Source organism: Rhodofomes roseus (assembly GCF_022264815.1).
Source record: "Rhodofomes roseus strain CIRM-BRFM 1785 chromosome Unknown C8Q71scaffold_18, whole genome shotgun sequence".
NCBI classification, from domain to species: domain Eukaryota; kingdom Fungi; phylum Basidiomycota; class Agaricomycetes; order Polyporales; family Fomitopsidaceae; genus Rhodofomes; species Rhodofomes roseus.
Window position 1 is genome coordinate 56,693 of NW_025952974.1, and position 27,772 is coordinate 84,464.

Below are 27,772 nucleotides of genomic sequence, written 5' to 3' on the forward strand. Positions count from 1 at the left end.
CACGACGGGGAAAGAAGGCTCACGTTTCTCGGGGAACCAACCGCCTGTCGGTTCCCCTGCCATATGAGTACTTGAGTGAGCATTGCCTCCGAGAGTTCCTGGCAGTCAAGCATTCCTTCTGTCCGTTCCCGCATTGCAACGACGTGTGCGATGGCCCAAAAGGTTGGACTGTAGCTACATTCCTGTCCGAAGCTGTCAAGCCCATGTGACGGCTCACCTTCTGTGTGTCTCTTCCGCCTGGCAGCGAAGTGAGACACGCACTGGAGTCAGTCCTCATTGCCATTTGAGCGTATGTCGCAGTGGCGTGTCGTTTGATAGCTGTCAAGACTGTGTAGTGGATTCAAAAACCGCGACTGGATCGGGAAACCAGCGTACTTGGGCAGTAGTTGTCAGCCGGCGATCCTCGCGCGGCCGTAATGATCAGCATTCGGCGCTCGACGCGAGCACTCGCTCTCCAGCCCAGCTGATATATCGTGAGCCTGCGCAATGTATGACCGTCTGGAGTACCCACCTTCGTCATACATCCGTCCCCCATGGCTCCTCGGTTGTGGGCCACTGATCGTCAGGCGGCTCTGTTGAGCTCGTTCATCTCCGAGCATCAGGACCGCCAGCGCGAACACAAGCTCACTTACTTCTGGCCCAAGCTCTTTACTGCTTGGTTCGCCGAATTCCCCGAACGGCAGGCACGGTTCCCTGATGTGTCCATCGACCAACCCCTATCTGAGGAGCAAAACAAGGCGTTAGGGAAAGCGATCACAGATCGGAAGAAGGTACGTACCACTCACTGGGATTCCATGTGATTGGCTTTGCTGACTATGATGCGGCCCGGCGTTGACAGCAGCTGAAGAGTTGGTATCAGAATCGGTCGGGACAGAAGGCGCGCAGAGCCAGGGCCAAACCAAAGGTCGACCTCAACATTTTCAAGCCATCGAAGAAGCGTTCTCTTGCCCCGCACGAACTCTACAGCCAGAAGTACTACGACGAGAAGATCAAACCCCTCGTGCAGCCACGCATCGACTCCGGCGAGATCCAGGCGAACGAACGCTTGAAGTATGCGGTCGAGACCGCGAAGACGCTCTTCGCGCAGGAACCCGTTGAAGTGCAGGAGAAGATCAAGGAGGAGGCGGCAGCACTGAAGGCTGCCAGGAACGCATTGGGATCGCCCGATCCCAAGGACAACAAATTTGACGTCCATCGCGTGCAGGCGTAAGTGACCAAAAGCTGCTGACAAATCAATGCTGACTCACGATTCTGCCACGATAGCGTCGTAGACGACACGGGAGCCATCTTCACGCAATTCTTCGACAGCCTGCGCAGCAAGACGTGCGACAGCTGGTTCTACTTCACGCTCGCGGCCGGCATCAACCCGGATGGAGGCAACAAGGTCGAGCTCTACACGTACGTATGGTCTACAAGAGGAGCTGAGGAGGTGCACTAACAGCATTCCTGCCAGGCACAACTCCGGAATGGCCGCGGGGAACGTCCCGTTCAGCAGGGCGCATCCAGAGGCCGTAAACGTTGTGGCTAAGGCATTTCTGGAGTGGGTGAAGCTGGCTATGCGTACGTCATCAAATTCCACTCTGGCCGTGCCGTACTCATTTTGCTCAGCTCCGGAGGTCTATGCAAGCTTGAAGGAAGACCAGGACGACCACGCCGAGAAAGACGAGGGAGAAGTGGAGCAGGATGCTGAGGAAGAGGAGGTTGAAGGCGAGGACAAAAGCGAGGACGACGATGGAGAGGAGGCTGGGGATGAAGACGAGGACGGGGATGAAGACGAGGACGAGGACGCCGAAGATGAGGGCAATACTGAAGACGATAGGGAAGTGGTTTCACGCGTCGAAGACGAGGGCAGCGACGGACAGCAGGCGTCTGGTACGTAACACGGTTCACTGTCAGTCAACCGTGCACGCTCTAACACTCACTACTTTCACGTTCTGCCAGCTCGTAGTGGAGACCTAGCCTCATTCGCTCCCGCCACAGACCTCGGAACGGCAGAAGCCGTGGACGTATCCGCGACGAGCACAGCGACCACCTCGCCTGCTGCGCCAGTGTCGACACTGACGCCAACGTTACCCATGTCTATGCCCACGCCTCCTTCGCCCATCGACACTGCCTCTACGTTTGAGGTTGGCCCTTCGGCTACCGGCGACTTCATGTCCGCCCCGACGTTCTCTTGGCCGTCGGATGCGGCTGCTGGCCCGTTGGACGCACCACTCCCGCCTCAGTTCGACAGCAATTATTATGCGTCGTTACACGGTACGCCTAACTTCTCAAACCAGATGGGACCGTCTTTTGGACCCCCGATGGAGGCGTTGCCCGTCGACTTTGATACCGCCTCGTTTGCTGCGCCCGGTGGGCCTCAGTCCTTTTCCGCGGCCCTTGCGGACGCTGTCCAGCCTGACGCGACGTACGACTATGCCGGGATGGGTCTCATGCCTAATCTAGGCAGGGCTGGAGCGATGCAAGGTGGATTCAACCCACTCTCGTTCGCTGGGAACCTGTACAATCCTTCCATGATCCCTGCATCATACCATCCGGGCAACGTGCTGGACCCCGCCGCGATGCTCCTCCATGCCCAGCAGCAGTCGCTCTGGTTTAATAACGTCCCGCGCATGCCACCTGCTTCCTTCCCTATCTCTGCGTGCACCACACCGTCGCTGCCATCGGCGTCCTTCAATCCTTCTGCCTCAGCTGTCTCGCCTGCGCCCGCTCCTGCCGCCGTCTCTGTGCCGCCGGCCTCTGTCACCGCCGTCATCCCTGCGTCGTCTGTTGGCGACTTGGAGAAGCAGGTACTGCAGAACACTACGCTATCTACCGTCAACGGCGCCTCGTCTCATTCGGCTACCTCAGCAACCCCAGAAATATGTGAAAGCCATGCCCCCGTTGTGCCGCCTGCGTCCGTCGACACCGCTATCGTCGACGATGGGACCGGCGCTCCTGGCGCGCGTCCTCAACGTGCCCACCGCCTCCCTGATCGTTTCCGTGACGGTGATGGTCCTGTCCCTGTGCACAAGAAGGATAATGTGGCAGTTAGCAAGGAGAACCTGCCGACGAAGGGCAATGCAGCGGGGCCGAAGAAAAGGAAGGCCGTGGGCGATACAGGTGCAAGCACGGCTGCACCTCGTAAGAAGAAGGTACGTACTAAGGCGTAGGTATATCTTGGCGAATGTGTAGCTATCCGTCGCGCTGTCTCTCAACGTTCCAGAATACGTAATGTTCCACATCTTGACGAGCAAATTTACTGTACGATCTGCTCGACCTCCCGTGTCAATACCGTCGAACCTGTGTATTACTCTCTGTGCAATGAAGTCAATTTCTGTCATAGAGTCAGGTTTCATGACAGCAAGAGGGGATTTCGTCGACTTCGGTTCAATGCCTGTAGGGTGGCGAGCTCAGCCTTCAGCATCTCAGTCATGTTGACCACATGCATACCAATGGCATGTCTATTCACGACGACTCATCAGGATTCAAGCCAGCTAATGCCTGGGCTGCTTTAGCCTGTAGTCTTGGATTCGTAGGTTCAGGGGGCAAGGGGTGGTGCAGAGGAGTGGAAGTCGTGGCTGGTGTAGCAGACGCGGTAGGTCCAGCAGTGAGATTCAACGAAGCCGACAAGTGCGCAAGGGCTGCTTTATACCTGTCATAATAGTCACTCCCCCGTTCGCGATCATACATTGCGCGACGCGCATGACCGAACCCGCGATATACTGCGACGGTGAGAGATTGCCCAAGTCTACGCTGGTAGTGATACATCATTCGTGGTAATACATTGCACGACGCGCACGACCGAACCCGCGATATACTGCGATGGTGAGAGTGCCTAAGTTCACGCTGGCAATGATACATCATTCGCGATGATACATCGCACGACGCCCATGGCCGAACCCGCAATATACTGTGACGGTGAGATATTACCCAAGTCTATACCAGTGATGCATCGCTTGCGCTAATACACCTGAATACACCGCACGACGCCTACGACCGAACCCGAGATATATTGCGACTATTACCATGGTATACGATGTAACATGATCGACAGTGAAGCTCAAGCTTCGAGGCTCGCACAAGACGATCCCTGCGATGACAAAGTATTGAAGTCTGCCATATCTGTTTCGTGTTCATCATATACTTAACGTGTGAAGGCTTCGCGTATCGTGTCAAAACCTCAGACGAGAAGGTCGGTTAGTAACGTGGCCCGGATAGAAGGAGTAACGTACATCACACAATCCCATTGTTGAGTGACACGAGGGCGGGATCCCGACAAGAGGGGCGCCGCGCGTGCGGGAGAGTCATTAGTATGCACGGTGTTGAGGATTCGCACGCACCAATAGTAGCGAGGGGCGGAACGAGGCGGGATCCTAAGGAGTGTGCAGGCGGGAGCAGGCAAGCGCATGCCCTAAACTAGGCATGCGCCGAGGACATGACCCCGACAGGCGGCGGGTACCAGACCACACAGGGAGCACCGGCAGGTGGGTCTGGGCGCGGCCGCGGCATGAGTATCATTTACGCGTCGAGGAGCCACGTCCACGGGCAGCGCAGGGTGTGAAGCTAGTAAGGGCAGCGGGTGAGGGCCTGGCGCGGAGCGGGTTTTGTCTGGCACGAAGGCGCCACGTGCACGAGCAGGGCGGGATTTTGACGAGCGTGCAGGCCGGCGACGGTGGCGGACGAGGACGTGAGTGTGAACACATACATACGCAGGGCCACGTACCTGAGTAGCGCGAGGCAGGACGACCATGGGGCAGGACGCTCACGTAGGCGGCGAGCGAGAGCGGCGGGGCGGGAGCCCAGCGTGGGCACTGGCGGCCTGTCCAGAATAGGCTCGTATTGACGGGCCACGTGGGCAAGCAGTGCGGGGTGGGATCCCAACGAGGGCGTCGACCTGGCAGCGACGCATGTCCGGGTGGCAGGTGGGCGCGGGCGCGGCAGGATGTATCAAGGCGGTGTAGCCCAGCGTGGGCACTGGCACTGGCGGCCTGTCCAGAATAGGCTCGCATTGACGGACCACGTGGGCGAGCAGTGCGGGGCGGGATCCCAACGAGGGCGTCGACCTGGCAGTGACGCATGTCCGGGTGGCATCGGTGGGCGCGGGCGCGGCGGGATGTAATGTATTTTGGTGATACATTCTGGTTCGACGCGCATTGTATTATGGAATACATTGGGCTCATACAACGCGGACGTATAATTACCGCAGCGATCACTTAGCGCGATCTATGTATTGCGTGTGCACGCCACGTACCAGTATATTATGTATGAATATGCCGGAGAGGGCTGGCGCGGTGAGGTCGGGGCAATTGCGTTCGACGCACGCGAGCGCATGCAGCGAGAGCCGCACGGACGACGCGTGGTGCGACAGCTTGAGCACCTGGAGCTTCGGCCAGCTCCGTGTGATCTCGCGGACGTCGTCGTCCGACGCGTCCAGGGCCCACGCGCCGAAGTCGATCTCGACCCTGCGCAGATCCACGAGGGCGAGCAGGGGGCGGAGGGCGTCGGCGACGGAGCAGTCCATGGGCTGGGGAGAGTGTCGGGAGCGGGCTCTCCGCACGTACAGTTTACGTAGGTGCGGAAGTGCGATGGCGGTGGCTTGCCACAGCGCGTCGGGGATACGCGCGTCGGGCATGTGCAAGCGGAGTGATCTGAGTTTGGGGAAAGCAGCGGACGCAAGGAAGGTCGCTGAGCTGCCCGGACTCTCTTCCTTCACGACCAATTGTCTCAAATGTTTGAACGTCGGTCGCTCTTCCAGCGGTGGCAACTTCACGGCCGTTACAGACAAGAAAGTGAGATAAGGGACATCAGCCAACTTGTTGACCATCATGCCGAGCGATCCAAAATGCGAAAAGTCCAGCGAACGGTAGGCTGGCGATGGAGAGTCGATCCGTGGGATCTCAGGAAAGACGTCTGTGCGATTCCAGGTCCCTTGTAGACAGAGGTACCCCAAGCGAGGAGACAGTGTGAATACACGATTGAGAAGCATCTGTTCCGCGTGGATGGCCTGATCGAAAGACTGCTCGTATCGTCGGGCATAGGGGTCTTCGCGCATGTAGATAGTGAGTCGGCGGAGGGAAGGCGTGAGCAGGAAGAACAGCGACGTGACGAGGGGCTGGTCCTGGGACCACTCGAGCTCCTCAAGGTTGGGAAGCAGAGGCTTTCCGGTGTTCTCGATGGAGAGATGGTGATGGACAGTGGTGCCCACAGGGTGCCTGTAGACGCCGCTGAACTCATGCGCTGGCATGCGACAGCACCGGACGAAGCGGGCATGGTATTGGAAGCGCGTCCACTCTTCTGCGCGTATGCTGCGGACTAGGACCTGGACATCCATTTCATGATGTGACCGTTCCATTGAATAGACATCACGTACCCAGACAGGGACTTCCTTCGCGGAGGGCGACAAGAGCTTGACCAACACATCAATGCTCGGTATGTCTCTCCACAGCACACGCAGTGCAGGCTCGCGAAAGTCTTTGCAGACACGTGCGGAGCGAGCGAGGGCGGCGGCACGGCTCTCGGGATTGCCACGTTCCCGCTTCTCCCAGTTCTCGGTGTCGGGCTGCAGATGTCCAAAGACGTGCAGGAGGATCTCCGGGATAGACAGGGCGTGTCTGGCAAACATGGCAAGAGACGAACTGGGAGAGCGACGGAGGAGGAGGTTCCGCCTGCTTATAAGCGACAGCGGCGGCGAATCCACATCGGGCGACTCTGACTGGGCATACTTTCCTTACATAAAGCGCTTGTCGTTCCGAGATGGTCGACAACGGAGACCAACTTTCCTTCTATGGCTACATGCTTGCCTCATTCGGCTTGAGTTCATCTGGCTTTGGTCGCGCATCGTTTCTGAAAATATGGTATGTTTCCGGACGCGCTCTCCTTCTCGCCGCACTCTCTTGTAAGGCGGGCCTGCCACTCAGACGTGTCCCCCAGCATCTGGGCAGCACGAGACCTCGACTCGACGTGGACGAGCGGCGAGGGAGCTACGCGCGGAGAACCCGACGCCGAGGATCCCTCAATGATCAATCACCAAGACATGTCGGCGCAGCCAAGTGTCCCAGTCGAACTGCACGCCCTCCCTCCCTCCCTCATCTGGGTGGCCGCACGCGTATACGCATCTTCCGCCTACTACAACTGGACCCAGTGAGCACATCAAATCGGAATACAGTATTGGAATTCTACACTCGGTCTAGCAGCGCATACACAAGGGTCGTGTGGGGTATCACCAAGTCCTCCTACACCGCGTCTATGAAGCTCGCACACGCCGGTCGCTCACGCCTTCGTCGCCTCGCCCGCCCCGTGCTCCGTCTTCACGTTGAGCTGGGGGTGGAGGGCGGCCTCGCGGACGGTCTCGACGGACCAGTCGGGGCGGGGTATGCGGTAGAGCTGGGTCTGGCGGGCGTAGGTGATGTCGCCCATCTTGCCGACCATCTGGAGCTTGGCGGCGTCGGCGAGGCCGCGGGAGGTGAGCATGTCGCGGCGGAGGTGGACGGCCTTGACGAGCCCGAGCATGAGCGTGGTCGTGACGGTGTTCGTCTGCGGGTTCGTGATGTCCTGGGTGGAGTAGAGCGTGCACTCGAGGGCGAAGGCGGACTCGAGCACGCGCGGGGCGGGGACGTGGAGCTGGGTGCATGGGATGGGGTTAGGCCGCGGGGTGCGCGGGGGCGGGGGCGGGGCGACTCACGGATGGGGCGCGGGTGAGGCCGCTGAGGTCCCACTCGCTGACGTCGGGGGGCGCGTCGAAGCTGCAGGCGTTCGCGTTGTGCACGAAGGGCTCGCTGATGAGGTTGACGACGAAGCCCTTGGTCGCGAGGATGTTCGCGGCGGTGTCCTTCAGCTTGCGGGACTCGTCGGGGTGGTGGAGGACGCCGACGGCCACGAGGGGCGGGTCGCCGGTGACCATGTTGAACCAGCTGCGGATCCGCCCGGTCGGTGAGTCTGCAGGGTGTGTTTCGAGCGATCGCGTACCTGAACGGTGCCAGGTTCTCGACGCCGTCTGCGGATACGCTGGACACGAACGCGACGGGGCGCGGGACGACACCGCTGATCATCAGCTTGTACATGAAGCTGTGCGGCCGGACGGTGAGCCATGGGCCATCGCGTTCGGAGGGGTGCACGTACCCGGGATCTTCCTTGTCAGTCTCGAAGACCTTGAAGCCCTCCTTCGCGCCCTCCATCCAGGCCTTGCCCTTGGGGGTCGCGGTGACGGGCTGGCCGAACGTCCATCCGGGGTTGGGCGCGACGGTGAAGCGGCCCTCGGCGGCGTGGTCGTACGGGGCGAGGTCGCCGTTCTGGTGGGCAGCAGTGGACATGTTGCGGGGATGGCGGGTCGGGCGTGCTGCGCAGGTGGCGAGGCGCGAGCTTATGTACCGGTACGCGCCTGCGATGGCGTCAACGGCGGCGGACCACATCTCCGTTTGCAGGGCGAGCGGTGGGTGGCTGGGGTGACTTTGGGTTTGACAGAGAATGGGTCCAGCGCGGGGTGATAACCCGTAAGCAGCCGCCGGTGCTGCTGGGTGGGTTCACACGGGAGGATCGTTCTGCCCTCGCCGCGCACACGCTCTGCCAGCGCACGCACGCCCGCGGCGAGGGAGGAGACGAACGGGGAGCGTGCAGGACGAGGGCAGAGCGGCGGATGATCGCACGCGCACCCGGGATTGGCTGGGGCGCGCAGGGTTCGCAGGCGCCGGCGGCCGCGAGTAGGTTGCCCGTGCGTTGCTGACTCTGTCTCTGACACCCTGCCTCTCAGCAGCCTCTGCACGCTTACGCGCAACCGCCCCTCGCTTCCCACGTCCTCCTCGTCGGCGCACTGTGCCTCTGTAAGAGATGACAACGCCTGCACGCTCCGTCGGCCGAGGCTCGAGGTGAGGCAGCTGCGGGACCGATAGGGCATCGACGCGACTTACAACGCAGCGTGCAACGTAAGTCTCTCACTCGCGGTGCGCTGTTCGGGAATGTGTGTGCCTCGGCCTCGAAGGTGACTGTGCGTCCATACTTCCAGAACGGGCGCGCGGAAAGCGCGGGTTCCACGGTGACCCGTCTCTTCCCGCCCTCCGATGCCTGGTTCCTGGCAAGCGCACTGCGCAGAACGTCGTCCATGCTTGCTGCACGTGCATCATAAGTGGGCCTACTAATGCGCGGCGTTGACGTTGACAGAACTGCGATTCACCGCCCACGCCCTAATCGTCAGAGCCACTGCTGGATGAGGAAGCGCACTCACTTTCAATTGCAGACGAGCGCGCACAGGCTTACAGCATCGCCGAGTGGTCTCACAGTGCGCAGCGGCCGAGGCGAGCACCGGCCAACTCGAGAATCAATGAGTCAATGAAGCCTCCAGGATGGTTGGCGTCGACGTCGCGGAGACTGCGAATCGAGATCTCAGATCTCAGACTCGCTCTGGATCGGGCAGGCGCCCAGCTGTCAGGTACGCATTGAGAATGGTTCCGCGAACTACCACTCGGGCTCATACACTCTCATACAGTACCCAAGTGTTGAAAGTATGTAATCTCGACGGCTTTTAGAGAGTCTTGAAGTCTCGAGAGATTTCAAGCTTACAATCTCAGTGTTCCTGCTTATGCGGCGAGGAGCGGAGTCTTCCGCAAACCAACGGCTGGTCGGTGCGGCTGCGAAACTTCCGCCAAAGTGGCCGCGAAACTCTGAGAGCCGAGGACCACTGTAGACGTTTTTGGAAGGGGAACAAACAAACCCGGAAATTTTCACGCCCGAATTCTGCTCGCGCAGAAATCTTGCAAGGTAGCTTGTTGATCAGGCCTTCGGAAAGTCAGTTCACTTCATATTGACTGGAGTCATCTGAACGTATACTCACGGCTCACGTATTCAGTAGACTGGCGTCCGTACGCTGTAGATCCCAGGGCTTGGCCGCTCAGCGCTCAGTACTCAGTTGTCATCGCCGCCAGATGTGGTTGACGTAAGTACGGCGGAACTCCGCCGTTGGTCGCATATAAACAGGCGGAACCGAGGTCGTCTGTCCCCGCATTTCCTCCCTGACGATGCCTGCCAGACACGCCCTGTCTATCCCGGAGATCCTCCTGCACGTCTCTGAACAGCTGCAGCCTGACACCGAGTTCTGGGAGGAGCGGGAACGTGGACATCCGGAGAGCCGTGCCGCCGCCCTCGCCTGCTCCGCACGTGTCTGCGAAGGCTTTCGCGAGCCCGCACTGCGTGTACTGTGGAGAGACATACCGAGCATCGAGGTGTTGGTCGAGCTCGTGCGCCCCTCCGCGGAGGGGGCCCCTGTCTGGGTAAGTACCGTCTCTTCAACTGAACTACTACGTCATGAACTGGATGTCCAGGTCTTAGTCCGCAGCATGCGAGCAGAAGAATGGACGCGCTTCCAATACCATGCACGTTTCGTCCGGTGCTGTCGCTTCCCGACCCGAGAACGCAGCGATAAGTCCCAGAACCCTGTAAACACTATGCTCTGTCAACAACTCTCCATTCAGAACTCTGGGCAGCCTCTGCTTCCGAACCTTAGGAGCTCGAGTGGTCGCAGGACCAACCCGTCGGCACATCGCTGTTCTTCCTGCTCACGCCGTCTCTTCGCCGGCTCACCATCTACATGCGCGACGACCCCTATGCACGACGATCCGAGTCTTTCGATCGGTCCATCCATGCCCAGCAGATGTTTCTGAATTGTGTCTTCATTGTGTGCCCTCGCTTGGGGCGCCTCTGTCTAGCGGGGTTCTGGTACTCTACAGACGTCTTTCCTGAGATCTCATGGCACGACTCACCATCGCCAGTCCAACGTTCGTTGGATGTCATGAAATTTGGATCACTCAGCATGCAACTGGTCAACAAATTGGCTGGTGTCCCTTATCTCACTTCCGTGTCTGTACTGATGAACGAGGAGCTGACAACGTCGGAGGAGCGGCCGACGTTCAATGATTTGAAGAGCCTGGACATCGTGTAGAGTGGTTAGTGACTATGGGGGCCCCTCAGTGTCCTTCCTTACATCCGCTGTGTTCCCCGACTCCAATCGCTCAGCTTGTACACTCCCGGGACGCATATCCCTGACGCACTGTGGCAAACCTTGCCACTTACAGTGGCCGGGTCACTCCCACAGTTGCGCGAACTGTACGTGCTGAACACCGGCTCCAGTTCGAAGTCGGATCCATCATCTCCCCAGCCCATGAACTGCTCCGTCGCCGACGTCCTCCGGCCCCTGCTCTCCCTCGCGAATATGCGCAAGGTCGAGTTCGAGTTCGGCTTGTGTGTCCTGGACACGTCGGACGACGACGTCCGCGAGATCACACGGAGCTGGCCGAAACTCCAGGTGCTCAAACTGTCGCACCACCCGTCGTCCATCCGGCCTTCACTGCACGCGCTCATGTACGTCGCGCAGAATTGCCCTGACCTCACTGAGCTTGCGTTGTCGCCCCTCTGCCATGACGGCGAAATTCCGGCCAGCGATGCAGTTGCTGTAGCGGGGCACGGCCTCCGGAGGGTGCATTCCGACGGCTGGGCGACCAGGCTACCGCCGAAGGAAATCAAGAGCTTCATCTATGCGTTGTTTCCGGACGTCAAATTTATGGTGACTCGGAGATTGAAAGCCGCGAAGAAGAGTACCTAGGTTATTGTCTCAGGCGTGACACGGCTCTCTGTCGTAGGCATACCAGCCGTTGGGGATACCGTTAGTTAGTAGTTGGAGCGATTTGTATCAGCACGAATGATTTTAGTGCTCGCTCTTGTTGTGCCGATGTCTATTCTACTACTTCCCTTACCGCTATTAGCTCTACACGTACCGTGCCCAAGTTGGCTCTTCTAGGAATCCCTCCGGAGATCGACCGTCCCTCGTTACAATTCGCTCGACCACGTCGCACGGAACTGCCCAGATCTTGTAAGTATTCACGGATATCACTGGATTCAAGCCTCCGCACGGTCTGCTGGAGCTAGATGTATGGATCCAATGCGAGGTCTCCGTCAAGGTCCAATACAGTATATGTAGTCACTATCCGCTCAATCTTCCACGCGCTGAAGGAACAGTCTGCAACAGATGACTTTGAGCCGGCGTGCAACACGCAGTGAGTGAGTCAGCCCGCCATCTATGTCTGACTGGCACTCAGAATGAACGAGTTTCTCGCTGACGTAGCATTGACAGATTTGAGTCGACCACATATCACGGAGCCATGACTTCCCAGCCTAATATTCTCTCGGAGCATTCAATACATGATCTTTGCACTTTTCTCATTCGACCTCTGGTAGTGCTATAACCACCTCCTTGCACGCCGTCAACGCCCTCTTCCACAGCGCACTGTTAGCCTCCAACGTCGTGCGGCTCCCGATCACGATCAGACCCAACTTCGGCCTCGTCCACGCGACATTCAGCCTCCGTGCGTCCTCCACGAACCCGATATCGCCTTCCATATTCGCGCGCACAGTCGACAGAACGCACACGTCGGCCTCGCGTCCTTGGAAGCCATCAATGGTGCTCACGACCGCCCCCACGCTCTGGGGCAGTTCCTGCTTCAGCAGCGTCGCCTGGCGCGAATATGGCGTCAGCACAGCGATAGAGACGTCTCGGACGAGCGCCGCGGACCGCTCGCTATCGTCGCGCGGCGCACGAAGGAGAGCGAGGATGTGCTTGACGAGCTGCGCCTGACCCGTGTTTCCCTTTGAGGCGCGCCCGAAGTCCTCCTCGGATGCACAGGGGACGAAGACGACGGGGAAGAGCCGCCCGTCACGGTCGTGTTGTGGCCATGGGAAGGTCGAGGCACCGAGTCTGCTCGAGATCTCGTCTGTGCGCTGCGTGCCTGTCTGAAGGCGTCCCTCGTAGAATTCATTTGACGGGAAACGCGCCATGTCTTCCGAGAACCGGTATTGAACCTGGTTTTGTGAAAATCGAGTTAGCTTCTATGACGTGTTGAGATTTGGAAGTAGAAGCATACGTCTAGCATGGTGCGAGTCATGCGGGAGTAGAGCGGACCGGTGTACAGCCTTTCGAAGAGGGACTTGTCGAACTCCAGTGCCTTGCCCATTGGCCGCACAGTTGGTCGCAGCTGTACGCTGATACAATTTCATGAGCATCATAACAAGCACTGTGAATCTAGCAAACGTACTGGTCGCCTACGAGCACCGCCCTTCTACATCCCTTTACGAGCGGAATAAGCGCGACTGGTTCCGAAATCTGGCTCGCTTCATCGATGAGCACCGTGTCGAAGTCAATGCTTCGCAAGACTCCTAAACCCGCGCCGCTGCAGGTCGTGAAGACGATGCGTGCCTCCCGCACGCGTTTCTCTGCTTTCTTAACGAGATTGTGATCGTCGTTGATGCTCCCACCGATGCGGGCGTCCAGGGTGTACTTCTGCAATGACTTGTTGACCTTCGAGCTCTCGGTCGCAACACGTAGAATTCGCTCTTGTGGAAGAAGCCGAGAGACCTCGTTGTCGGCGATGAAACGTTCCAGGACATTATCAACAGCTACAAGTAGATGAGCCAGAACGCTCGTTCGTGAATCAAACGCATACCGTTGTGGGTGGAAGCTGTCATCAGTATCTTGGCCTCAGGGTCCTCGCGAATGAATCTAGCCAATATTTGAACGACGACTGTGGTCTTCCCGGTTCCTGTACCACGTCCGTCAATCACGCATTGTGCCCATCACTGAAGCATTACTTACCAGGAGGGCCCCAAATCAACGCAAGTTTGTCTGGGCCCGCAGCGAGGAGCGCCGCACGTTGACTCGCATTCAAGGACGCAGAGATATTCTGCACGACAGTCGCCTCGCGTCCTTCATCCTCATCTTCGGACTGTATTTCTCTTGCTGAACCAGTAATGATGTCGGCGAACATGCATGCTTGGCCTCCATCGAGTGCGAGCTTGGAGACTGCGTCCATCATGGCCTTGGACGTGGCGATGCTCCCCGCGTTGTAGATGTACCAATCCACTCGTGCATACTCCGGCGGCAGGGGGTGCTTGAGCTCCAGATAGAGCTCTCCTCTCGTAGCGCGCGTGACAGTCGCGTCAAGCATAACACCGCCGGCCTCGACTCGCGGCCCCTCCACTGGCGACGCTAACCTGAGGCGGACGTGCGAGTGGATGCGGATGGGAGTTTGTGCGTCGACGCGCACATGGGCGACGACGTGCTTCAAGTCTAGTGCATTGTCGACAACCACGACAGTGTCGTCTTCATTCTGACTCTGAGGAGGTTTGGGGGGAACCAGTGTCGCGCGTATGGGAGCGGTACGCTGTCGCTTCGGCCTTCCTGTATCGTCGCACGGGCATGCGTCAGCAGCTTCTTCTGCCCTGTCAAAAGCGACGCCAAGGGCGAACTTGTGGGCATACTCCATGTCCGGGCTCCGAGACCGTACGGAGGTCCGACTCTCGTGCATAATCAATAGGAGCTCCTGCATAACCGTAGGAGCGCGGACACTCAAGGCGATCCACCAGAGCGTATCAAGGTATGTGGCGAGGTCGAGGAGCCCGATGTCGGGTGCTAGTCGTTCCAGTGCTGCCAATGAAGCAATACCAAGCTGATTCGCAGAGCGCACGATACCACGAATCAACGAGGGTCCGAGTTCCGCAATGGCTTCCGGAAGCAATGCAGGCCCGTTTGAGAGATGACGCTTCAAGATGCAATAAGCGAGGGACGGGTATTGCTCCATGCATTCGCCTATCTCCGCGAATGGGAGCTCCTCCTTGTCGAGCAATGCCTCAAATACGTAGAAGATCTGGGCTTCTACTCGGTGCTCGATCGCGATACGGAGGTACTTGCAGAGCAGGTCGACCTCCAGTCCCGCCAAGAGCGTCGATGCATGTTCTTTCGTCGCAGAGAATATGGTTGCACCCAATGTGTCATCTTCCCACTGGATGTCGTGGATTGTGTTCGGGGTGAACGCAGTGGGAATGTTATCGAATCTCTTCAGAAATTCCTCCGTAGGCACTCTGCGAGTGGTCAGTTCGCTCGAAGACTCGTATGCCTGCAAACTCACTGTTCAAAGTGAAGATCGAAGGCTTGGTGTGCTACTCGATCGCGGTTGGACACGACGTGGATTTCGATGGTGACTACTGGTGTCCTATACATTCGTCCATATTGCTATGGCACGTAGTACTCAGATACTGCGGAGGGAGTCGGGTCGTGGCGATCTACATACCTTTTGGACGCGGCCTGAGATCTTCTGCAGTGCCACGCTCGTTACGATGTCCGAGCCGGACTTCTCTGGAGGTCGAGTGACGAATATGAAGGTATTGGCTCTGTTATTGTCATAGAGTTGGAGCATGCTTTCGCTGCAATGCAGTTTGTAGCCTTTAGTTCCGCGCCAGTAGGTTGAGGTCATCTCCGATGTCACGGGCATGAATGGACAGACAAGTACATTGTCGTTGATCTCCGGCTGCACGGGCATGCTGTCATGGATCGGCTGGAGATCGCGTTTAGCATAGAAGCTCACCTCTTCGTCCCATGGAATCTCGCCACGCAGAAAAATTCCCATGGAGAACCTGTCGTCGGTCTGGCATTATTCCGCTCAGTACGACGCCCGACTGGCGGAAGATGACATTACCTTCAGTATGAGAAGGCGGCGTTTGTACTGTTGTGTGGCTTCCCGGAGGTACTCGAAGAACGCTGCCCGGCCTTGCTCCGTTGACACATACAGCCTCTGCAAGCGCAGAGGACCACCAAGGTTCCGGTTCGCGATGTCCCGCGGTCTAAGTATCTCTGAGCGGATAAGACTCAGGGGATATGGACATCAGCGACAACTGAAGTTGAAGATCCAAATGGACGAACCTGTTCCAGATGTACGGATCCCGATCCGGTGTGAGGTTGAGTTGTACGCTGATTGCATGCTTCTCTGCAGACGTAAGTGCCCCGAAATCAATGTGAGATAAGTGAGGCCGCATCTCTACAGCGTTTCTCCGTGCAAACGCAGCAGCCATCGTGACTACCTCATATTCAGACATGGCTGCCTTCTCGGTGGACAGGAACTTCGCGAGCACTTCGTTCGCATCATCAGGGGACAGCGATGACATCTCAAGTGCTTCCGGATGCCGCTGCGTGAAGTCGTCGAAGAATTGCCTCGCTGCCGCTTGGAGAAGGTCGATGATGTATGGTTCCTTTGGCTCGGGCGGAGTCTTAAGACGGTCGGGGATTTTGACTGGTGCGCCATCCACTGCAAATGAATGCAGGGCGTTGAGATCCTGACACTCATCGCTCATGGCGCCTTTGGGGCTGCAGCGAACCCACTTCGCATGAAGTGCAGTAATTCTGGCCAGTGTCATGCTGAAGCAACGTTGAATGAACGAAGTAGTGAGAGCGGTGGAGAGGAACATACGTGTTATATGAGGCAAAATGCCTAGCTAGGTCTTCTCTTGTGATCGTGTTTGTGATACGCTCCTTGGGAGCAGGATAGGTGTACGACTGGCTCGGCGGTCAACTGGTAGTATTGCTAGTTGCGACCGAAGACCTACCTCTGCAACCTTCCTCGGAACCAAATCTGGATCCCACATTACCAAGAATCTGTCGCCATCTACAACCAAAAGCATGAGTAAGCTCTGACGATGATACATCCAATTAATATCTGTACCAAGGTCACCGCCGGAGCTCATAGAAGGAGCTGCCCGCTTCCCTCTGGAGGCAAACACAACACAGTCGACGAGGTGAGACAGGCGAGGGTTATCGACGGCGCGAAGTTTCAAGCAATCGCCAGGATGGAGACAAGGGTTCCGGACGACCAGGACGTCTGTGTTCGTTAGTGTTGATGCGCCCTTGCGAGGCACTGACACGCGGACGAAGACCTCGCCCTCGCGCAAGACACCGTAAGGGTCGCAGACACCAAATAGGAGACGCGACTTGAGCACGACCATCCGCGATCGGAATTTCTCGTTCTTCTTGAACGCGGCGAGCTCGGACATCTGGCAGGACCGGATCTGTTTCTGCACCTTGTTGTCGTCCACGCCCTGCAGCAAGAGCTGTTCTGCGAGCTCGTAGCGCCCGAGAGAGCAGAGGAAGTTGAATGCGACTTCCCAGTCGGTGGAGGCAGCCGTGAGCCACTTGTGGTAAGCTTCTTGTTTCGCGAGGAGCGTCTCCGACGTGATACCTAGACTTGCCAAGAGGACAATGATGTCGTTATTGAGACGTCCGAAGGCGTATGGTACCGAATGGTCGACCATAGAGAAAGTATTGTCCTGCGTTGCAGTGAACTTCTTCTGACTCGCCCGAAATTGTGCGTGATGCTCAGCGGGCATCTCAGGATGTAACATGAGAACACCCTGACGACACAAATTTAGCATCTCCGCTGAGACACATCGGAAAAGGAGATCTACCTTGTATCCGCGGTACCTTATGCTGTGTCAAACATGTTTCGCAACACGAGGCTCAGAGCTCACCTGATCTGGAATACGCAGGGCGTGTACGGGCGACCATGGAATATGATCCGTTTGCGACGACTCAGCTGCACTGCAAACCGCTTTGACATCAATCCACAGCCGTCCGAGAAGGTTTCTCCGTTGACTATTATATCGTCGATGTCTTTCGTCCAGACAGGATCGAGGACCCAATCCAGATCAGCCTTCGAGAACAACAGTCCGATCCGTTTTGCACCTATATTATAGTCAATGACAGGGTGTGATGTCGAACAAATAAGATGAAAGAAGAAACCTCACGTTTGGCTGCGTTCATAATTCTTTCGAATTCTCCGAAACTGTATATACGAGCGTCGAGCTCGCCATCGGTGTCTGCCTGTCGCAAGAAGCAGCTACGAGATCTCTACGCGCAATAAGGTCAGCGGAACGAGAGGCCCAATGTGCGCCAGATACCGACCAGCTGAGAGTTGCTGTGTCCATGGAACCGATATTGAGCCCCATTCAGAAAGAGCCCTGCTTTGAATAAGCGCATCATATACTCCCTCGTAGTCGAAGCTGGAGTGTCCGGGAACCTCAAGCCCTCGAACGAGGCAAGAATGAATTTGGACGGATCGTCTGCGTTGAGGATTCGATTTGCGGGAAACAAGATCATATCCAGTTTGATCGCGTCCGGTGTGAAAGACAGGTGCTTGCCATATCCCGGACGACGTGCCGGTGGGATATTGGCCGTGAATCTCCATGACTCATCTTCAGGCGTCGGATTTGCTTGCAGGATGACCGGGCTCATGGTGGTTGGGGTTATACGGGTACACCCTGCGACACCGTCCTGCAACGAGGCATCGATGTATATGTGGGACAGGAAGCGGACATGAAGGGCCAGACCGGCAAGGCGCAGTAGCGCGAGGACCACATGCGGCCTGAATATGCCAGCAGGGAGTTCCGGTGCCAAATACAGGGCGCCTACTAGGCTTCTGTCCGAAACTTTAGATAGTGTCAGCAAACAGGCCTGGGAGCCCGGGTCGGTTATTACAATCGCACGCACTCACCCAGCAGACAGCCCCTGCCCCATATCCGCGAAGTAACGTACAGGCCGCATTTCAGGTGACTGCCAACGTCGATGTTCTGTATTCGACCACACTAACTGTGTTCGTTCGTCTCTTCAGGATGGGCGCCTTCTTCAGCGTGTTCAGAGCCGGAGATGCGCCACCCTCGCATGACGGAACGCAGAGCCGGATTCCGCCAGTGAAGCCCATGCTGCGCCACAGGAGCTCCTCTACCAAACACATCGAGCGGCAAAGTCGCTCTAGCAGAGCGGTCTTCGTGCTCGGCCCTTCCTCGAGCGGAAAGACGACGCTCTGCGACGCGCTCGCCCGTTATCTCAACCTGGACCGTACGCGCTACGTGACGGAGGTCGCCCGGACGGTCATGCGTGAGCGGGGGTTCTCACGGAAGGACGTGAACACGTACGAGATGCAGTATGCAATTATGGTGGCGCAACTGCAGGCCGAGGAGAAGGTTCTCGCACGGAGCATGGGCACCGGAGACGATGCAAGTATGGCCTTGCTGAGCGACCGATCAGCTATCGACCCGATTGTATACGCTTCGACTAGCAAGAGTCCCGCCGCGGAAGACATGCGGCGCAGACTATTGCATAACAGAGATTTTCAGGCCATACTCCCGCTATATCGTATATCACTATTCAGTAAGTGGGTTAATACGCATGCAATGAATACATACTCATGTTTATATTGATGGTTAAGTCGTCCTTCAACCAGTGAAGGAATGGATGCGGGACGACGGCGTTCGTTCGCTAGAGGATCCATGGAACTACAATAAGGAACTATTCGCGACATTGGAGGAGCTCAACATACCATACATGACTATAGGCGCGGACTTGAAGGACATTGACAGCCGGGTAGCATTCGTGGCGACTTTCGTAGAATGATTAGGACGACCTTGTTGCACAATCCATAAATAGAAGGCATGCTTCCGGTGAGAGATCCTAAAGCTCAAGAAGAGATATAGACGTGCTGGATGCTAGCAAAGTGGCGTCAAAGCAGATTGTGTGGTCTTGCGGGATGTTGACGTATATGGACTCCGTCGCATTCATTCGAACAACGAATCGAACGAAGGAGGTCGTCCGATTTCCGACGCGACGGCTTGTACGTGTAACGTAAAGCTCCTTCAGACATAAGATTGGAGGTCGTAGCAAGAAGCTATAGGGTCAGTAATCGTAGTACCTTGGCCAATTGGTGTTGATATCGCGTCACTGGATTTTGCTGCAGTGCCGGAGTGCACACGCAGAACGCAACCAGTGTGAGATCGGGACATTACTGAGCCCATGACATTCAAAGCAGTGGCCTCTAGAGTTCGTGACAACGCATGGACAGAAGACTTGAATGACGAGCATGAACGAGAAATTAGTAACTTAGAACAAGATGAATTCAGCTTGGGCTCGGGGGGAGTGTGATCACGTGACCATCGCCTGTTCAGTTTCCCCGCCGGGCGCGGGGGCGCATCACGCTAAACCCTCCTTCCGTCGAACTTGCCGCTGCGTCGCCGCCACGGCCCCTCCTGTACTTCGATGTGTCTGTCCTTCTGCCCGAAGCATAAACGACTAAGGTAAGTTCATATTTTTCCGAACGTCCGTGGGCGACGGAAAGTCATGGAAGACGACATGAGGCCCGGTGTTTACAGATGATTGACAGTTCTAGCCACTAGAAGCGTGAAACGCACTCATTCTGTTGCTTCATGAAGCGTGAGTCGCAACGGGACTCTTATACACGATCCGGAAGGGCCTACTCGTCAACTGCCGAGGCTCTTACCGGGGAAGTCTTCGCGGACACTGGATTCTAATTGGTACTATACCAGCGGTGTTATACCGTTTCTAATTCCGAGGCCACCCCTGGAACCAAGAGAATGCGAGCTCGGCGCTGAGCGGCACGGCTCGCAAGCTTTCGGCGCATACATTTGAGCAGGTCACGCAGTGGCCTTGCTTCTCGGTCATGGTGCGTGAGTCAGGCCTTCTCCATCCGGTGCATCGCTGGCCATCTCCGCAGGAAAAGAGGCAATCTTGGCATATTGCTGTGCTGAGGCCGCGATGTGTAGGTGCAGTTCTCTGTCAATCTTCCACGCTGATTGCTAGGCCGTAGTACCACTTTTAGGCTGCGATCATCGGTACCGCGAGGACAATTTGCCCTGTACCCTCTCTTCTATGTCTTTCATCATGCAATTGACTCCCGCGAAGCTCAGTTCTTTCTCGCGGTCTGCTGGACACCTGTGCCTGGCCATACATCCGCAAAGGCAATTGCGCATTGAAAAACCACGTCCCATGACAGCACACTGCTCTGGTCCTTCTTCAGCCAACAGAAATACACAGCGCAGAACCAGCAGCTGAAGTAGCGAAGGCAAATGATGTGACTTGAGCGGCCTTCGCCGAGTCGGTATCGAGGAGATGGGCCATGGCTCGCCTAACCCCGGCACTAGCGGCCTCACAGCTTGTTCAGCACGTGCGCCGAGGCCCCAGTCCCGCGAACGCTCTCGCATCCTTCTGGACCTACCGGCCATCCCCTGCAGTTATCATATCATTTTCTCGTCTTCCCTTTTGCTACTCCCACGCGGCTTCCCGGGCCTCGACCTACGGACGCTGGCCGCGAGTTACCGGGTGGCTGTCCGTCCTGTCGTTGTTGACGGTGAGATCATAGCTCACACCCAATCAGTGTTCTCGAGATCCTCAGCCATCTGCCCGAAGCCCCGGTGCATGTTTCGAAGAACTTCAGAAGGCAGTCGAATCCGAACGCGCGGGACCACGCGATTCCAGCCCGTACCTCCTCCCCCAAGGACATCTCCAGCACTCGACACTCACCCGCTCGCAACTTCCACGTATACTGAGCGACGATGTGTCCCAGTGTATCTGCGATGGGCAGACGTCACGCCCGGATTATCCGTGGATACGTAAAAAATGCCCGACTCCGGAACCGAGCGTACCTGAGACGCCAGCGGCCACCACGCAGCGCCGCCAAATTCATTAACAATACCCGATTATAGCGCATCGCATGACGTCGAGGACAATGCGCGGCGACCGCCGCATCGCCGCGTGGACGGTGTGTCTCAACTTCCACCTCGAAGGCCCCGGCTCCTGGCCCGTCTGCTCCGGTCTCGTACCCGTCCTAACGTCGAAACACATCTCCCAACACTGGAACGCCGCCTGGCTCCACTGCCTACAGCAGCTGTCGCTACGCGCTGCGGTGGATAATATACGCGGGGCGTTGCGCAGGTCCTACACTGCGCATTCGACCACGAGTCTCGCCCACACGGAACCCGAGTGCTGCCTTGGCCTACGCTCTCGATCGTTGGGTGCCCCGCCATCGTCGGACTCGGTGACTGCCGTACGCACTTTCGGTCGCGATCTCGCTGCGAGCTTCCGACCTATGACGCACGGATCGCGATCGTCGATCGTGTTACGCGCATCCGCGTGCTTCGCAGTCCTCACTCAGGTGAGATGTTCTACAGAAGCCGTGCTCGTGCATTCGCAGACCAAGTGTGCTGAAGCACAATCATATGTCGCAGGCCGATTTTGAAGACCTCTGTGCTGCTGCTGTTCGTCGTATAATGCGAACAAGAGCTATGAGGAGGGGCGTCCCTGAGGTCTTTGTGTACAACGCCCACCAGCGCACAGGAAACCGTTCGAATTTCTTCGACATCCTCAACGACAACGTACCGGTCCTCGGACCGTCTCATGGGAATTCTTCAGGAGCACTCGGGACGGAGCGCCTACTGTCTTCACTTCGGCGCGGTGGTCCTGAGAGAATCCCTGTCGAATGCGAGCGCCAAACTCTGCGCCGCCGCCGTCGTGACGGTTCTCGTTGACGGTTCTGCCCGTTATGGCTCGATGGGGTGGGCCGCTCTCGCCACCGCTTCTAAACATAGCATGCGGCAATGGCCCACCTCCGGAGCGCACGGAGGAAACATTGTCTGAAGCGCCCCCGCTGGTAGTCGGTCCGAAACCGGATATCTCCTTGCTCTTCTATCGTCACTGAGATATGAATCTCACCAAGGCTATCATCCTCGTCATCAGGCGTGGGTATGGCTGTCGCATGGAGACTGATCACGACTTGAATATCAATGAAAATAGCAAGGGCATCCACCGGTTGCAAAGTGCACGCGTGGCAAATATTTCGAGGTCGAAGCGTCGGTGAGTTCAAGGAGACTGTTCTGGTTCTGGTTCTGAAGCATCGTGCACTCATGTCATTACCTTGGTATCTACTTGAAGTGACACCTCAGAAAAGTACCGAGATACAAGTCCCCGTGGCTTGACAAAGGCAATCTCCAGCGGTTAGTCCCCATCCCAGCGCATCACTTCTAGCCAGGTTGACGTTACGAGGGGGCAATCATGCACAGGCTCGGGCGGTGTATCGTCCACAGTCGCAGGCTTCCAATTTCACTTCGGAGCTCCGGTGCAATCCTGCCGGTCGTGCGCGTCCCCGAGTCCTCGATAGACAGGCTCACGACAGTTTGTCTGTTTTGTCGCATCCAAGTCGCCGTGTCTGCTGAAAGTTTAGGGTGTTATTCGAGTTATTGCCACCGTACTCCCGACTGCGATGTGCCATGCAATCGGACGCCATCTCACGGCGACTGCCCTGCCAATTGGAACGTTGTAGTCCTTCAAGAGACCACCTAACAGCGCTTCACTCAGCGCCCGCGAGCTGCCTTCGAGGAGCGTCAAACATTTGACGCATCATTTTGGGGTGGAAGTGCCGGTGAGGGTGACGGAAACCTCGGCACGAACTCCGGATGCTCGAGGTTCGCGATTTAATTTTGTGCAAGCGCGCAAACGCCCTCCGCTGTCCGGGTTTGTTCACTCATTCGTTCAACACACTTCAGGGTCTTTGCCGTGCGCTGTTGTCGCGGCGTGGGCCGCAGCCCTGTCGCGCTATCTCCCGAAAGTATCGAAATCAACGCCTCTCACGGAGCGGGTGGCGTTCCCGCGCCTCCTGTTGCTTGCTTCATGGTCATCGCCGCACAACGCGCTGCGCGACTCACTGGCAGGAGAGGGGTTGACCGCTGTCGTCTGGGACAATCAGTCCCTTCCAGCACACGTCATATTCACATCCGAACGCGGAATTTTCTTCGGGGTCCACACCACAAGATGTAATATTGTAGGTTGAGATGACTAGCGCCGCTCCTGCGGCACTGTCCATCTCAGCCACAGACAGGATGTTACTCTCAATTCACTGTACCCTCCGGCTCCGCGGTGTCCGGAAAAGGTAAAGGAGTTGCAGGTGAGCACCATAGTAGTTCTCTCTGTCTTTTTGCCATCATATTTATCAAAGTATGCTCTACAGCGGGCCCAATGCTCGCAGCTACCTTCAAAAGTGGACCGCAGCGCGATGTATTCCCTGCCGATCAAACCTCCAGGAACATCGGCCCGTAGAAGTTGCAATACTCGAGATACGCGCGCGGCTGCGACATGTCAACAACTGTATCAAAGCCCACTGTCTGGCATATTGCGAGCCGCAAGGTCCCGGTGCGGTTGCCATGTCTGAAATTGTTTTTCATAGCGCTGGACGACATCAGTGCATCAAAGGATCGCGCAGCTCGGACCGGAATATGTAGTGTCTATCTGAAAGGCAATAGAGGTCCTGGGTGCAGAACCGTACTCACGCAGAGACGCAGGGTAAGTACGGGAGTCTACACTTGCATTCCCTTCAATGAAGTCTCATAGGATGTTGGGTCTTTAGCAGAGACATGACCCAATATAGATGCGTCGATCCCCTGGGTGACGGCGCGCAATAGAAGGTGAGTATGGGAAGCCCAACTTGAAGGTTCGTGAGATGCTGAAGGATGGCAGCGTCTAGCCGGAGAATGCCTACAAGGGAGGCGTAGGCGTCTGTGGGAGACGCTGGGCGCTCTGCAGCTCATCCAGGGTCGAGGATAGGAGAGGATACACACGAGGCATTCAGCGACGAAGGCCTTGCCCCGATGACAGTTCCGCCCGCCGCCTCCTCGCCGCTACCTTCCGAGCGCCCACAAACCTGTAGGCGCTCAACCAACTTACCTTCTCTGTGGCGCCTTCGGATACCTTTCGTCACATGCAGCCATACGAGCCATACCGCCGGCAAGCCTCGATTGGGACCCGTGAACCCGTAGGTCGCCGCTATTGGTCGAATGAAGAGAGATTGTGGTCTCCCAACTAGCTTTGCCTACGAGGCCTCCCGCGCCTCCCGCGCGGGCATCGCAGACGCTGCGATTTTGCGACCAGTCCCGCCGCTGTCCGAGTACATCAGACACATATGAAATACTTCACCGCGAAACGCTGACGGCTGGGATGCACGCGCTATGCAGCCATAGACGGAACGATCGCCTCTATGAACAGGTGACGTACGTGTGCGAAATACTCTGACGGGACGTAATTCCAGCAGGAGGACCCTAACATCCAATGGAATGCCTGATCTGGCTTGCGCGATCTATCTTCTGGCGCTTGTAGAACTGGCGCCGTACGCTTGGAAATGTGGAGGGCCAGAGGTGACACTGATAGCGCAGGGCATATTTGAACGCACACATGTTTCCGGTTTGACCGTAGACCTTCCCCCTCTCCTGACTTGTGAACGGATCCACTATGCAGACCCAAGACGAAGTCTTCCAACCCCGAGACCGCCGTCCCTGGACGGAAGAAGAGGACGAGATGCTTCGCATGGCCATCGAAGAAGGTCTGCTGCTCATCTATGTGGTAGCTGTACAGTGAAACTGATGCCTTGTTCGCTGTACAGAGGATACCGAGTGCAACCCACCCACTCGGTGGCATGCCATCTCGCAGCACATACCCAACCGAACCAACAAAGACTGTCGGAAACGATGGTGGGCTCAGATGGCCACTATTGTTTCGAAGGGCAGCTGGACAAGCGACGAAGACGAGGTAGCTCCGCAACGTTTCGGAGATACGCTCAGATTGCTCACGCTTCCTCTCTTCCTCCGCAGCGCCTCTGCAGAGCAGTGGAGGAGTTGGGTCCCAAGTAGGTGTCAATGTCCGCTTCGGAATCCTCCGCGGTACTAACAACACCTCTCTCAGGTGGGCGCTCGTCGCGAACCGAGTGCGGACACGAAACAGCGGTCGTACGTGCGCATGGCTTGACAGTCGATAGCGCCGTCTAATTCTCCCATAGAATGTGCGAAGCGATGGAACGACGCATTGAACCCCACTATCGACCGCAGCGGCTGGACGCGTGAAGAGGTTTGTGTCCTCCGAAGCCGGAGTTGCTGTCTACTGACATGAGTTTCAGGATGAACAGCTGCTCAGAGCAGTTGAGCAGCAAGGCCACTCCTGGGCCAACATCGCACGGACGTCGCTTCCTGGTCGTACGGGACTTGCCGCAAAGAACAGGTCAGCTGCTCTAGCGTCAGTTCTCGTAGCGCCTAAAGCTCATTGCTTCTGACAGATACAACCATCTCATGAGAGGCGCATGCCGGCAAGCTGGGAGGCGAAGGAGTCGGACCTCGCCCATGACCACTGAGAAGCGCAGGACGCGCGGTATCTCTGAGGCATCCGCGACCATGTTCCACGGGACGTCCTCGCGGTGGGCTGGCAGCCAGTCTGGATCCGACAGCTCAGAGTCCGGAACAACCCCGCCGTCGCCGCGCTCGCTTCCGGAAGGGGACGAAGTTCACCTTTACACCGCAACTAACGCGGCTGAATTCACGGATGCCGAAATGCTATCACGCCTTTCCGTCCGGCTCCCGTCGCCTTTGACGCCAGCATCCGGCATCGAGAGGCAGTTTATGGATTTCTTCTCACCGCATATGTTTGGTGACTCCGCAGTAGCGGAGGCGTCCTCCTCCGCATCCCTCCTCTACAACCCGCCATCCCCATCCGCGGCCTACCTCTCGGAGACCCCACCGCTTCTCGGAGACCTTGGAGATGCACAAATGGATCCTTTCTCCATGTGGTCGCCTTGCATCTCAGGCCCGGCGACCCCCATCGACGCGCCATTTATGGACCTAGCGCTCGGTGTATCTCAGCACCATGCATCGAACTTTTACCACTCACAGCCCCTCACTTCCACTGGCAGTTCGTGCGACGTCCAAAACCCTGCAGGGGACGGTGTTCTAGCGATGGCCGACTACCTTGCCCTCTACCCACCTTCGAACGTCTCGCGGCAGTCGCCCTACCTGACGCAGTCCATTCCAGAGCTTTCGAGCCTCGCGTTGGACGCTCAGGTGACTATCGGTTCTCTGCCAGCGTTCCCGGATAAGGCGAGCGTCCAGCTCGCGCAACAAGCCGTAGACCCCTCCGACCGCCGCGTCGCCGTCGCGGTGGCTATCTGCGACCAGCAGGACGTCATCTCGACGGTGCACTCGTTGTCACACAGCCTGTCATCGATGCTGGGGCAGGGTCAGGTTCAGGGAGCAGATGACACGCCGAGACCAGAGACGTACCCAACGCCCCATTCACCGCAGCTTCATACTCTGTGGCAGTCGTGATTGGTGGTTGCGCTATTGCTTGCGATTGTATTCTGTAATGTTAGTGTACCAGAGTATGAGCCTCTTCCGGACTATGGCATCCACATTCATACGCATATATAGGCTACTGCATAGTATAGAGATACGTTATGCACTCAACATGCATGCCTCGTTATGCATAATATATAGATGAAGTACCTGCATTGACTACGCCCGAGATCTAAAACCCTTGTCGAACAACCGTGTGCGAGCCAGAACCTCCTGTTCGCAGCGCTTGAGGGTTGTCATCGCGCTAATCAGCAGGCAGACCTGCTGGCACGACCATTGGTCAGATCCTGAACTTCGCGCTTGTAAGAGAACCTGTGGCGTCGGCACGCCTTGGACAGAGCTATGTATGTACTCCAGATGGCTACGAGGTTTGGGCAAGAAGGGTTCCGAAGTGGGGTACAGCCTGCTCCGCGCCGTCTGACAACCTGATCCCCAGAGCAGCCACCACTCGGCGCCGTGAAAGAATGGCCGTACGCTCGCGTTTCCGTGCTCCGACCAGTGCAAGCACAAGGCAGGCAGTCCGGACAATACAAACGTGCCGCTGTCGTCCCGAACCTTACGTCTTACCTGCTGTTGATACAGGCAGGTCCGAGCCTGTGGGCTTGTTCGTCGATGGGCCCTCCAGGCTGTGGGTTGATCGGCGAACTGAGACGCGTTCCTTTCAGGGCCGGGTGGACTGCCTTCCCGGATGCGAGCGCTCGAGGGTCTAGTATTGCAAACAGGCGTTCAAGACATGCTCGTTGACGAGCTGGTAGTAGCACTAGGGCAGTACTTCACGGTGCGGTCCCGGGAGGGTATAAGGTGCTTTCCCTGCAGCCAGTAGACGGCCCTTACACTTACGGCATGATTGGATCTTGAGACGAAGGCCCCTTGATATGAATCATAGAGAAGCTGGAAACCCGGGGCGCCGTTTGGCTTCAATGGAAGGCCGGCGGGCATACGTATGGTGCGATATGTGATCGTGCTCGGCCACATAGGC

The 27,772-nt window shown here is 57.2% G+C and overlaps 10 protein-coding genes across 10 annotated transcripts; 6 read left to right on the forward strand and 4 right to left on the reverse strand.

The window, feature by feature from the left end:
- Positions 1 to 533: 533 nt before the first annotated feature.
- On the forward strand, positions 534 to 3,152 carry C8Q71DRAFT_860189 (uncharacterized protein; the record flags this gene model as incomplete). The annotated part of the gene is made up of 6 exons (XM_047927763.1): positions 534 to 770; positions 839 to 1,206; positions 1,264 to 1,398; positions 1,454 to 1,560; positions 1,609 to 1,872; positions 1,942 to 3,152. The coding sequence occupies 6 exons, from the start codon at positions 534 to 536 to the stop codon at positions 3,150 to 3,152; spliced, it is 2,322 nt and encodes a 773-aa protein (XP_047776132.1).
- A 1,708-nt stretch (positions 3,153 to 4,860) lies between these two features.
- C8Q71DRAFT_909446 (uncharacterized protein) lies at positions 4,861 to 6,604 on the reverse strand (the record flags this gene model as incomplete). Its single annotated transcript, XM_047929044.1, has 2 exons — positions 4,861 to 6,301; positions 6,353 to 6,604. The coding sequence occupies 2 exons, from the start codon at positions 6,602 to 6,604 to the stop codon at positions 5,192 to 5,194; spliced, it is 1,362 nt and encodes a 453-aa protein (XP_047776133.1). The 3' UTR covers positions 4,861 to 5,191.
- A 131-nt stretch (positions 6,605 to 6,735) lies between these two features.
- Positions 6,736 to 7,126, forward strand: C8Q71DRAFT_860191 (uncharacterized protein; the record flags this gene model as incomplete). The annotated part of the gene is made up of 2 exons (XM_047927764.1): positions 6,736 to 6,836; positions 6,913 to 7,126. 2 exons carry the CDS (start codon positions 6,736 to 6,738, stop codon positions 7,124 to 7,126), a joined length of 315 nt encoding a protein of 104 aa, XP_047776134.1.
- On the reverse strand, positions 7,062 to 8,629 carry C8Q71DRAFT_773141 (uncharacterized protein). Its single transcript, XM_047924450.1, has 4 exons — positions 8,101 to 8,629; positions 7,948 to 8,046; positions 7,664 to 7,892; positions 7,062 to 7,602 (listed from the first exon to the last, which is right to left on the reverse strand). The coding sequence occupies exons 1-4, from the start codon at positions 8,388 to 8,390 to the stop codon at positions 7,252 to 7,254; spliced, it is 969 nt and encodes a 322-aa protein (XP_047776135.1). The 5' UTR covers positions 8,391 to 8,629; the 3' UTR covers positions 7,062 to 7,251.
- Positions 8,630 to 9,732: 1,103 nt separating this feature from the next.
- Positions 9,733 to 10,789, forward strand: C8Q71DRAFT_180975 (uncharacterized protein). Its single transcript, XM_047916808.1, has 2 exons — positions 9,733 to 9,759; positions 9,821 to 10,789. Exon 2 carries the CDS (start codon positions 9,990 to 9,992, stop codon positions 10,629 to 10,631), a length of 642 nt encoding a protein of 213 aa, XP_047776136.1. The 5' UTR covers positions 9,733 to 9,759; positions 9,821 to 9,989; the 3' UTR covers positions 10,632 to 10,789.
- C8Q71DRAFT_180950 (uncharacterized protein) lies at positions 10,790 to 11,599 on the reverse strand. The gene has a single exon (XM_047916807.1). It carries the CDS (start codon positions 11,497 to 11,499, stop codon positions 10,948 to 10,950), a length of 552 nt encoding a protein of 183 aa, XP_047776137.1. The 5' UTR covers positions 11,500 to 11,599; the 3' UTR covers positions 10,790 to 10,947.
- Positions 11,600 to 12,183: 584 nt separating this feature from the next.
- On the reverse strand, positions 12,184 to 18,575 carry C8Q71DRAFT_798184 (RNA dependent RNA polymerase-domain-containing protein; the record flags this gene model as incomplete). The annotated part of the gene is made up of 17 exons (XM_047925801.1): positions 12,184 to 12,749; positions 12,857 to 13,002; positions 13,056 to 13,416; positions 13,464 to 13,559; positions 13,613 to 14,877; positions 14,925 to 15,028; positions 15,087 to 15,323; positions 15,381 to 15,440; positions 15,492 to 15,660; positions 15,716 to 16,207; positions 16,260 to 16,345; positions 16,396 to 16,454; positions 16,512 to 17,196; positions 17,328 to 17,527; positions 17,590 to 17,692; positions 17,747 to 17,977; positions 18,432 to 18,575. The coding sequence occupies 17 exons, from the start codon at positions 18,573 to 18,575 to the stop codon at positions 12,184 to 12,186; spliced, it is 5,004 nt and encodes a 1,667-aa protein (XP_047776138.1).
- Positions 18,576 to 18,582: 7 nt separating this feature from the next.
- On the forward strand, positions 18,583 to 19,213 carry C8Q71DRAFT_671975 (AAA domain-containing protein; the record flags this gene model as incomplete). The annotated part of the gene is made up of 2 exons (XM_047919675.1): positions 18,583 to 18,991; positions 19,050 to 19,213. Coding segments are annotated over 2 exons (573 nt in total), but the record flags the coding sequence as incomplete, so codon positions are not given.
- Positions 19,214 to 21,169: 1,956 nt separating this feature from the next.
- C8Q71DRAFT_181092 (uncharacterized protein) lies at positions 21,170 to 22,245 on the forward strand. The gene is made up of 2 exons (XM_047916809.1): positions 21,170 to 21,785; positions 21,859 to 22,245. Exons 1-2 carry the CDS (start codon positions 21,345 to 21,347, stop codon positions 22,156 to 22,158), a joined length of 741 nt encoding a protein of 246 aa, XP_047776140.1. The 5' UTR covers positions 21,170 to 21,344; the 3' UTR covers positions 22,159 to 22,245.
- Positions 22,246 to 25,156: 2,911 nt separating this feature from the next.
- Positions 25,157 to 26,959, forward strand: C8Q71DRAFT_813905 (uncharacterized protein; the record flags this gene model as incomplete). Its single annotated transcript, XM_047926081.1, has 6 exons — positions 25,157 to 25,204; positions 25,267 to 25,301; positions 25,358 to 25,401; positions 25,452 to 25,519; positions 25,569 to 25,669; positions 25,725 to 26,959. The coding sequence occupies 6 exons, from the start codon at positions 25,157 to 25,159 to the stop codon at positions 26,764 to 26,766; spliced, it is 1,338 nt and encodes a 445-aa protein (XP_047776141.1). The 3' UTR covers positions 26,767 to 26,959.
- Between the last annotated feature and the right edge of the window lie 813 nt (positions 26,960 to 27,772).

Coding starts and splice junctions, on each gene's coding strand:
- C8Q71DRAFT_773141 (XM_047924450.1), bottom strand. CDS start 8,390: ATGTGGTCCGCCGCCGTTGACGCCATCGCAGGCGCGTACCGGTACATA. Junction 8,047..8,100: donor ACTGACAAGGAAGATCCCGG/GTACGTGCACCC, acceptor CCGGCCGCACAG/CTTCATGTACAAGCTGATGA. Junction 7,893..7,947: donor GAGAACCTGGCACCGTTCAG/GTACGCGATCGC, acceptor GCGGATCCGCAG/CTGGTTCAACATGGTCACCG.
- C8Q71DRAFT_180975 (XM_047916808.1), top strand. CDS start 9,990: ATGCCTGCCAGACACGCCCTGTCTATCCCGGAGATCCTCCTGCACGTC.
- C8Q71DRAFT_180950 (XM_047916807.1), bottom strand. CDS start 11,499: ATGAAGCTCTTGATTTCCTTCGGCGGTAGCCTGGTCGCCCAGCCGTCG.
- C8Q71DRAFT_181092 (XM_047916809.1), top strand. CDS start 21,345: ATGACGTCGAGGACAATGCGCGGCGACCGCCGCATCGCCGCGTGGACG. Junction 21,786..21,858: donor GCTTCGCAGTCCTCACTCAG/GTGAGATGTTCT, acceptor CATATGTCGCAG/GCCGATTTTGAAGACCTCTG.